This window comes from Salvelinus sp. IW2-2015, unplaced genomic scaffold, assembly GCF_002910315.2.
Source record: "Salvelinus sp. IW2-2015 unplaced genomic scaffold, ASM291031v2 Un_scaffold5105, whole genome shotgun sequence".
Classification (NCBI taxonomy): Eukaryota; Metazoa; Chordata; class Actinopteri; order Salmoniformes; family Salmonidae; genus Salvelinus; species Salvelinus sp. IW2-2015.
The window spans coordinates 35,063-46,106 of NW_019946371.1; the positions used below are offsets into that span (position 1 = coordinate 35,063).

Genomic DNA, 11,044 nt, shown 5'->3' on the forward strand with positions numbered 1-11,044 from the left:
AAGAAAAGTGAAGGAGATGTGTGTGTTGTGTGTGTGTGTGTGTGTGTGTGGTGTGTGTGTTTGTGTGTGTGTGTGGTGTGTGTGTGTGTGTGTGGTGTGTGTGTGTGTTGTGTGTGTGTGTGTGTGTGTGTGTGTGTGTGTGTGTGTGTGTGTGTGTGTGTGTGTGTGTGTGTGTGTGTGTGTGTTACCTGTGTGGTCTGTTTCCATGGTGGTGTGGGTGTCTCTGAGCTGTGGGCCCGATGAGCATCAAGGTGTCCTCCACGGCGCCTAGCAACCCACTCACCCCCGGCTGTTGCTTAGGATACCTTGAGAAGGAGACTTCTATCTCTGTGAAGACATTCTACAACACAGGAAGCAGAAACAGGAAGACAGGAAGTGAGTGAAGAGGTGTATATGTTTATATGCATGCATGATTTGTGCTGTGTGTTGTGTGCATCGTGACGTGGCGTCGGAGTGCGTGCGTGCGTAGCGTGCGTGGCGTGCGTGCTGGTCAGAGAGAGACCAGGAAAGCGAGCTGAACGCACCCTCGTGTGCGTGCCCGTGCGTGCGGTGTGGTGTGTGTATCTCTCTTCCCTTGTCCTTGTACACAGAGGCAGAGCTTGCAGTGAGGAGGGGACAGACTCCGCCCATTGGGCCAATCAGCCTGGCCAARGACAACGCTCGACTGGACACCAGCTGGGAGACAGCCACCGGCAACGGGACGTACCCAGGTAGGATACTCTTCATCATCATCATCACCACCATCATCATCACCATCATCTCTATAACTAAGTACTGTATCTTTTAGTACCTGTAACTTTCCAAAAACTCCCAGGTTGCCTAGAAATCCTGGTTTCCGCATTTCCTGCTTATTCAAATCAAATAAAGTAACATTTTATTTGTCACAGGCATCAAATACAACAGCTAACCTTACTGTGAAATGCTTACAAGCCCTTAACCAACAATGCAGTTTAAAAAAGTCAAAAATTTAAAAAAATAATTAAATAGCAGCAGTAAAATAACAGTAGCGATGCTATATACAAGGGGTACCGTTACAGAGTCAATGTGTGGGGGGCACTGGTTAGTCGAGGTAATTGAGGTAATATGTACATCTAGGTAGAGTTATTAAAGTGACAATGCATAGATGATAACAAGAAAGTAGCAGCAGCGTAAAAAAGGGGGTGGGAGGGTAGCTATTTGACTAGATGTTCAGGAGTCTTGGGGGGTAGAAGCTGTTTAGAAGCCTCTTGGACCTAGACCTGATGCCCCGGTACTGCTTGCCGTTCGGTAGCAGAGAGAACAGTCTGTGAGAAGAGTGACTGGAGTCTTTGACAATTTGTAGGGCCTTCCTCTGACACCGCCTGGTATAGAGCTCCTGGATGGCAGGAAGCTTGGCCCCAGTGATGTACTGGGCCATACGCATTACCCTCTGTAGTGTCTTGTGGTCGGAGGCCGAGCAGGTGCCATACCAGGCAGTGATGCAACCAGTCAGGATGCTCTCGACGGTGCAGCTGTATAACTTTTTGAGGACTGGTTGCATCCACTGCCTGGTATGGCACCCCTGCTTCCCTCCGACACAAGAACACTACAGAGGGTAATGCGTATGGCCCAGTACATCACTGGGGCCCAAGCTTCCTGCACCAGGACCTCTATAACCAGGCGTGTCAGAGGAAGGCCCTACAAATTGTCAAAGACTCCAGTCACTCTTTCACAGACTGTTCTCTCTGCTACCGAACGGCAAGCAGTACCGGGGCATCAGGTCTAGGTCCAAGAGGCTTCTAAACAGCTTCTACCCCCAGACTCCTGAACACTAGTCAAATAGCTTACCCTCCACCCCTTTTTTACGCTGCTGCTACTTTCTTGTTATCATCTATGCATTGTCACTTTAATAACTCTACCTAGATGTACATATTACCTCAATTACCTCGACTAACACAGTGGCCCCCACACATTGACTCTGTACGGTACCCCTTGTATATAGCATCGCTACTGTTATTGTTACTGCTGCTATTTAATTATTTTTTAAATTTTTGACTTTTTTAAACTGCATTGTTGGTTAAGGGCTTGTAAGCATTTCAACAGTAAGGTTAGACTGTTGTATTTGATGCCTGTGACAAATAAATGTTACTTTTATTTGATTTGAAATAAGCAGGAAATGCGGAAACCAGGATTTCTAGGCAACCTGGGAGTTTTTGGAAAGTTACGGTACTAAAGATACAGTATTAGTTATGAGATGATGGTGATGATGATGTGGTGATGATGATGAATGAAAAGAGTATCCTACCTGGGTACGTCCGTTGCCGGTGGCTGTCTCCAGCTGGTGTCCAGTCCGAGCGTTGTCTTGGCCAGCGCTGATTGGCCCAATGGGCGGAGTCTGTCCCCTCCTCACTGCAAGCTCTGCTCTGTGTACAAAGGACAAGGCGAAAGTGAAGGAGGATGTGTGTGTGTGTGTGCATGTGTGAGTTTGTGTCTGGAAGTTCATGTGTATGTGTGTTCATGTGTGTGTGTGTGTGTGTGTGTGTGTGTGTGTGTGTGTGTGTGTGTGTGTGTGTGTGTGTGGTGTGTGTGTGTGCTGTTATGTGTGTGTGTTGTGGTGTGTATGTGCGTGTGTGCGTGTGTGCGTGCATGTTTGTTACCTGTGTGGTCTGTTTCCATGGTGGTGTGGTTGTCTCTGAGGTGTGCCCGATGACCATCAAGGTGTCCTCCACGGCAGCAACCCACTCACCTCCCGGCTGTTGCTTAGGATACCTTGAGACAGGAGACTGTTCTATCCCGTGAAACATTCTACACACAGGAAGCAGAAACAGGAAACAGGAAGTGAGTGAACGAGGTGTTATATGTTATATGCATGCATGATTTCATGTGTGTGTGTGTGTGTGTGTGTGTGTGTGTGTGTGTGTGTGTGTGTTGTTGTGTGTGTGTGTGTGTGTGTGTGTGTGTGTGTGTGTGTGTGTGGTGTGTGTGTTGTGTGTGTGTGTGTGTGTGTGTGTGTGTGTGTGTGGTGTGTTGTGTGTGTGTGTGTGTGTGTGTGTTGTGGTGTGTTGTGTTTAACCTCCAGTACCATCTCTCCAGTCAGTCTCCTTCCGGCTGAGTCCCAGAGTTACTAAACGCCAGACAGCTTTTCCTCATCAGAAGACAGGAGACCAGCTAACCCTGGGCAGTCTGAGAGAGAGGAGAAGTTAATTGACATCATGTGGGTAAAAACAAATATACAAATATTGACATATATTGTAGTCCAGAAGATAGCGCTTAAAAGTACTAATTAAACACCTTCTAAAGTGGTCTTAGAGAGAAAAAGAGAGAAGAAGAAGAGAGAAGAGAGAGAGAAGAGAGGAGAGATAGAGAGAGAGAAAGAGAGAGAGAACGAGAGAGAGCAGATGAGAAGAGAGAGAGAGAGAGAGAGAGAGAGAGAGAGAGAGAGAGAAGAGAGAGAGAGAGAGAGAAGAGAGAGAGAGATAAAGAGAGAGAGATAAAGAGATAGAGATTTTAAAACTCATTATATAGATGCAATTGAGTTTGCAGTATGTCACTTCCTTGACTGTTTTTCTGTTTTATTTTGTATGTAGTTAGTCGGTCAGGGCCGTCAAGTTTTGGGTGGGCAGTCTATGTTATGTGTGCTTCTATGTTGGTTATGGGTGACCTGATATGTTTTTCTCAATTAGAGGCAGGAGGTGGTTTACGTTTCTGTATTGAGAGCCATATTATAGGTAGGTGGTTTCACATTTGTTGTGGTGGGTGGTTGTCTCCTGTGTCTGTGTCTTATGTCTAAGTACTGTTATAGTGTTCAGCACTTATTTGTTTAAGATAGCTTCACGGTTCGTGACTTCGCAACTCCTTTTCAGCCTGCCCCAGTTGGGTTGCTTTATTTGGTTTCGTCGTATCTATTTTTGTTCTCTCTTTAATAAAAGGAGAATGTAATTTTTTTTCTCCTTCTTTTTTCACACTTTCTCCTTTCGCTTTCCTCACTGCGCATGCGCCTTGGGTTCTCTCTCTCCTCTATCAACTTTTGTACACGATGGACAGACATTACCCCCTCAAAACACGACCAAGCAACAGCGGTGTCCAGCAGCAACCTTAGGAAGGCAGTACACAAACGGAGGGATTCATGTATGCGCTCATCGCTTCCTCCAAGGCTCTACATAAGCTGCCTCTCAGCTCTTTCGTACGGGGAGGGGATATTTCATCCTGGTTGATGCCCTCGATGTGACGCTAAGTGACTCTATCAGCTCGCCTTTCCAGTATCCCATGATACATGGGAAGAGTACTTTCCCATCGTCCATGATCCTCTTGTGTTAGTTGGCTCTGCTAAGGTTTGCTTGCTCCACTACTGGGCACCGCACTTGGTCCCATGGTGTATTGGTAGGGTAAATTCTCGTCACAGATACGCTCCGTTGATTCAAGCGGCCAGGTTCACGCAATAGGGACGCAAGAAAAGAGCTGGAGCAAGCCGCGTGTAAAAAAATGACCACTCACCTGCCATTTGGTATGAGTTGATTAATGAAGAGAGAAGCAAAGCAAAACATTGGAACAAGCAGCAAAGACTCAGCGACATGGGACGAACGTGCAAGTGAGGATCCCAGAAAATGCTTCTTATAGCGAGGATTAGGAGGGGCTGAAAGGAGTGTGTGCTGGACAGATAGTCAGGTAGGAGAACCAATACGCATAGCATCCACTCCATATACTACTAACCGTGGAGAGCGAAGTACCGGCGCAGACAGAGACCACCAGAGTACAACAGTTACGCAGTAGAGACGCGCATGGCCTTCCTAGCTAAACCGCATTACAGTTATTCATATGATAAAGCGACACCGTCAGCCTGTCTATCTCCTAACACTCACTGGCCATCAGCAACTGGTCATCGAGAGGAAAGACATGATGATATAGAGGCACCTGAGCCATGCCCTCGTGAATTAGTCATGAGGTAAACCCACTTAAAAATGGTCAAGCCGTCCACCCATAAGCATTACATAGAAGCACCACAATAATGAGTGCTACCCCTGTTATCGACTCGCCTCTACACTCAGCCAACAGGTCTGACCGGGTATAGCCCATGAAACCCGCACCTAAACCCAGCCAACTTAGGCACCAGGATAAAACAGAAAACAGGTCAGGGATGGCGGACGGGAGCGAGTCAACAAGGTAAGGTTGGGGCAGGCTTCAGTGCTCGAGAGGGAGCCAGGTACGGAACCGTGATGGGACCGCAGTTATAACTGCAACATCATTTGCATCTTTCGGCCCTGACACTACCAGTTCTTACAACATCGCCCCAGCCCATGAACTCTCTTCTATCTCTCTCACTCTAGTGCTTATACCTACATCTCAATGCAACCTGCCTTCTCCTGTGGTGCGTCTTCAGCTAGCCCTTTCCTCCTCCTTCCTACTCGCACCTTAACCCTTATGTTCTGCGTGTCTTCCAGCCCCATCTACTCCTCTCTCTACCTAGTGTCCGCTCACTATCTCTCCTCACTCCATCTCGTCCTCAAGTGCCTCCCGTCTGCTCGTTTCGTCCCCAGAGTTCTATCGTTCTCCTTCTTTTCGTTTCTCGTTCTTTGCTCCTGTGCTACTTCCCTCCGCACTAGCCCTCTTGATCTGACCCTGTCCCCCAGTCCCTTTCTCCGTCGGTATCATCTCTCTCGTCGTTCTCACCAAGTGCTGGCACCGACGCACTAGGCCTAATGTGCGTCCCTCCCAGGGTCCGTATCTCTGCCCTGTTCCTTCTTTTTCTAAGACCCCCTCACCTTGCAAGCAACCGTCGATTGTGCCTATAGAATTAGGTACGTTGTCCTTTAGTCACACGGCAGCTATCTTCTGGGACTCCAGTTTCGACAGAGAGCATCCAAACGCAACCTGAGTCGACAATATTCTAGTGCGCTGCTCTAATGACGCTCATGAGTTCTTGCTACGTCTCTCGCCCCCAGCGCACATGTCATTGTATCCTAATTCCTAAAATCTTTCTGCCTCTCAGCTCGCTCACTGAGTCTCACATCTGCCCCAGGCCGCCTTGTAGCTGGTCTCGGCTGTCGCCTGATGAGGAAACACGGTCCTGTCTATGGCGTAAGTAGCTTCTGTGGACGCAAAAACCAGAGCGGAGGAAGACTGAACTGGAGAGATGCTACTGGAGGTTAAACACCACACACACACACACACACACACACACACACACACACACACACACACCACACACACACATCACACACACACCACACCACACACACACACCCACACACACACCAACACACACACACACACACACAACACACACCACCAACACAACACACACACACACACCAACACCACAACCACACACACAACACCACAGTGAAATCATGCATGCATATAAACATATACACCCGTTCACTCACTTCCTGTTTCCTGTTTTTTTCTGCTCCTGTATGTAGAATGTTTCACGAGATAAACAGTCTCCTGTCTCAAGGTATCCTAAGCAACAGCCGGGAGGTGAGTGGGTTGCTAGGCGCCGTGGAGGACACCTTGATGCTCATCGGGCCACAGCTCAGAGACAACCACACCACCATGGAAACAGACCACACAGGTAACAACCACATGCACGCACACACGCACACACGCACATACACACGCACACAACACACCCATCAACATCACACACAACCACACACACACACACACACACACACACACACAACACACACAACACACACACACACAAACACACAAACACCATGAACTTCCAGACACAAAACTCACACACACCACACACAACACACATCTCCTTCATTTCGCCTTGTCCTTGTAACAGAGCAGAGCTTGCAGTGAGGAGGGGACAGACTCCGCCCATTGGGCCAATCAGCCTGGCCAAGACAACGCTCGACTGGACACCAGCTGGGAGACAGCCACCGGCAACGGGACGTACCCAGGTAGGATACTCTTCATTCATCATCATCACCACATCATCATCACCATCATCTCTATAACTAAGTACTGTATCTTTTAGATCGTAACTTTCAAAAATCCCAGGTTGCCTAGAAATCCTGGTTTCCGCATTTCCTGCTTATTCAAATCAAATAAAGTAACATTTTATTTGTCACAGGCATCAAATACAACAGCTAACCCTTACTGTGAAATGCTTACAAGCCCTTAACCAACAATGCAGTTTAAAAAAGTCAAAAATTTTAAAAAAATATTAAATAGCAGCAGTAAAATAACAGTAGCGATGCTATATACAAGGGGTACGTTACAGAGTCAATGTGTGGGGGGCACTGGTTAGTCGAGGTAATTGAGGTAATATGTACATCTAGGTAGAGTTATTAAAGTGACAATGCATAGATGATAACAAGAAAGTAGCAGCAGCGTAAAAAGGGGGTGGGAGGGTAGCTATTTGACTAGTGTTCAGGAGTCCTTGGGGGGTAGAAGCTGTTTAGAAGCCTCTTGGACCTAGACCTGATGCCCCGTACTGCTTGCCGTTCGATGCAGAGAGAACAGTCTGTGACAAGAGTGACTGGAGTCTTTGACAATTTGTAGGGCCTTCCTCTGACCAGCCTGGTATAGAGCTCCTGGAGTGGCAGAAGCTTGGCCCCAGTGATGTACTGGGCCATACGCATACCCTCTGTAGTGTCTTGTGGTCGGAGGCCGAGCAGGTGCCATCAGGCAGTGATGCAACCAGTCAGGATGCTCTCGACGGTGCAGCTGTATAACTTTTTGGGGATCTGAGGACCCATGCCAAATCTTTTCAGTCTCCTGAGAGGGAACTTGAGCTCTCAACCTGCTCCACTACAGCCCTGTCGATGAGAATGGTGGTGTGTTCGGTCCTCCTTTTCCTGTAGTCCACAATCATCTCCTTTGTCTTGATCACGTTGAAGGAGAGGTTGTTGTCCTGGACCACACGGCCAGGTATCTGACTACTCCCTATAGAATGTCTCCTCGTTGTCGGTGATCAGGCCTACCCATGTTCTGTCGTTGCAAACTTAATGATGGTGTTGGAGTCTTGTCTTGGCCATGAGTGTGGGTGAAAAGGGAGTACAAGAGAGGACTGATCACGCACCCCTGAGGGGCCCCCATGTTTGAGGATCACCTGGGGGCGGCCTTTCACGAAGTCCAGGATCCAGTTGCAGAGGGAGGTGTTTAGTACCAGGGTCCTTAGCTTAGTGAAGAGCTTTGAGGGAACTATTGTTAATTCTGAGCTGTAGTCAATGAATGCATTCTAACGTAGGTGTTCCTTTTATCCAGGTGGGAAAGGGAGTGTGGGTACAATAGAGATTGTAATATCTAGTGGATCAATGATCTGTGGTCGGGCGGTATGCAATTTGGAGTGTGGGTTTCTGATAATGGTGTTGATGTGACCTGACCAGCTTTTCAAAGCACCTCCTTTTCCAGGAATCTTCCAACCAGGAAACCTGAAAAACCTGGGAATTCTGGGAAAGCTACAAGACATTCTGGTAACTTGCTTCATCTGTGGATCACAGGTTTCACTCTGGTTGGGTTGGTGTGTTACACGACAGTGGAAAGATCTGTCAACAACTACTTCCATATTCACTGACACAGACAAGACACAGCAACCGCCACAGCATCAAAGCCTAGCTACCAGATCAGTTCCAAGGTGGTAAGCTCTCGTCAGTAACGCAGCAGAGAACACCTGTCCAGCCTCATCCTCACCTTCAAACATCTACAGGTATAATTTAAAAATATAACATGTGCCATAGTCTGATGTTAAAATATCAAGAATGTGTATTCTAGTATATCATAGTCGTACAGCTACAGTTAGGACTTGCTTTTTCCACATAATGACGTGGGCTCATACTGAGATGGCCTAACATGGATGTGGTCTAACATACTGACGATGACCTAACTGACATGGCAACATACTGACGATGGCTAACATAATGACGATTGCCTAACATAATGACGATGACCTAACATACTGGAATGGCCTAACATACTATGACGATGGCTCTAACATACTGACGATGGCCTAACATAATGACGATGGCCCTAACATACTGACGATGGCCTAACATACCGACGATGGCAACATACCGACAATGGCCTAACAATAGATGAAGATGGCTAACTAGCCTGAGAGGCCTAACATATCGACGATGACCTAACATACTGACGATGGCCTAAACTGACGATGGCTCACATACGACGATGGCCAACAATACGAATGCCTAACATAATGACGATGGCCTAACAACCGACGATGGCTAACAGCGAGATGACTTAACATACCGACGATGACTCATCCGACGTGGCCTAACATACTGACGATGGCTAACGACTGAGATGGCAAACAGACTGACGATGGCCAAACATAGTGACAATGGCCTAATACTGACGATGGCCTAAACATACCGACGATGGCCAACATTAACTGACTGATGGCTAAGCATCTGACGATGGCCTAACATACTGACGATGGCTCAACATACTGACGATGACCTAACATACTGACGATGGCCACAACTGACGATGGCCAACGTACGATGGCCTAACATACTGACGATGGCTAACAACTGAGCGATGACCTAACAGGCGCGATGGCCTTATATCTGCGATGACCTACATCGTACGATGGCCTAACATCGACGATGCCTAATATGAGATGGCTACCAACTGACGATGGCCTAACATGACTGACGATGGCCTAACATAATGACGATGACCTAACATGCCGACGATGGACCAAAACAATGGCAACTGACGATGAGGCTTAACTACTGCGATGGCCTAACATACCGACGATGACCTAACATACTGACGATGACTACAGTACTGACGATGGACTAATACATGACTGACGCTGGCCTAACAGATAACTGACGATGGTCTAACATACCGCGTTGGCCTAACATACGACGATGACACAGACTGATACGATGGCGTAACATACTTGACGATGGCCTACATTCCGACGATGACCTAAACATACTTGACGATGGCTAACATACCGACGATGCCATAACATACCGAGACGATGGCATAAACATTAATTGACGATGGCCTAACATATTGACGGTGGCCTAACAACTGACGATGGCCTATAATATGACGATGGCTAACATACTGACGATGGCCTAACATAGATGACTGATTGCCTAAACATGAATGACGATGGCATAGACAATGAGATGGCCTAAACATACTGACGATCGCCTCTAACATACTGACGATGGCTTAACAGACAGACGATGGCTTAACAGCTGATGATCGGCTAACAATTGACGATTGCCTAAACATAATTGAACGAGTGGCATTACATAGATGAACGATGCCTAACATAATGACGATGGCCTAACATCCGACGAGACCTAACATTACTGACGATGAGCCATAACTATGAATGATGTGGCCAACAGCACCGACGAATGGCATAACAGAACTGACGATGGCCTACATAATGACGAGGCCTAACAGACTGACGATGGCCTATACATAAATGACGATTGCCCTAACTATATAAACGTATTGGCATAAACATAATGACGATGGCTAAAACATTACTGAACGCAGGCCTAACAATACTGTCGATCGCTAACATACTGACGAATGGTTTAACAGACAGACGATGGCTTAACACGTGACTGATGATGGCGTATCAACTGACATGGCTCATACTGAACGCACTACTGGACACGCAGCTGGCTACACGAATGCTAATCATGACGATGGCCTATAACATAATGACGATGGCTTAACCAGACTGACGATGGCCTAACATAATGACGATTCGCTACATACTGCCGTATTGCCTACGATACTGAGATCGCTCTAACATATACTGACGGTGGCTTAAAACAACGACGATGGCCTAACAGACTGACGTGGCTTAACCAGCCTGACGACTAGCCTAACCATTAACCGACGATGGCTTTAATCAGAACTGACGATGGCTAACAAGACTGACGATGGCCTAAATCGATATAACTACGATAGGCCTAAAGATACAAAGATGCCTACAACTGACGATGGCTAACAGAGTGACGACGATGGCTCTAACAGACGATAACGATGCCTATAACAGATCATCGCTACCGATGGCTTAACACGACTGACGATAGCCTAACAGTACCGACGATGGCTTTAACAGACT

At 47.2% G+C, this 11,044-nt stretch overlaps 1 protein-coding gene across 1 annotated transcript in view; it reads left to right on the forward strand.

Annotated features, from left to right (window-relative positions):
- Positions 1–239: 239 nt before the first annotated feature.
- LOC112077969 (uncharacterized) overlaps positions 240–11,044 on the forward strand; it is a 14,692-nt gene continuing 3,887 nt past the window's right edge. The window contains exons 1-4 of the mRNA XM_070441891.1: positions 240–375; positions 591–710; positions 5,945–6,033; positions 6,755–6,872. Coding sequence (XP_070297992.1) covers positions 240–375; positions 591–710; positions 5,945–6,033; positions 6,755–6,872 — 463 coding nt within the window. The remainder of the gene's footprint in view (positions 376–590; positions 711–5,944; positions 6,034–6,754; positions 6,873–11,044) is intronic.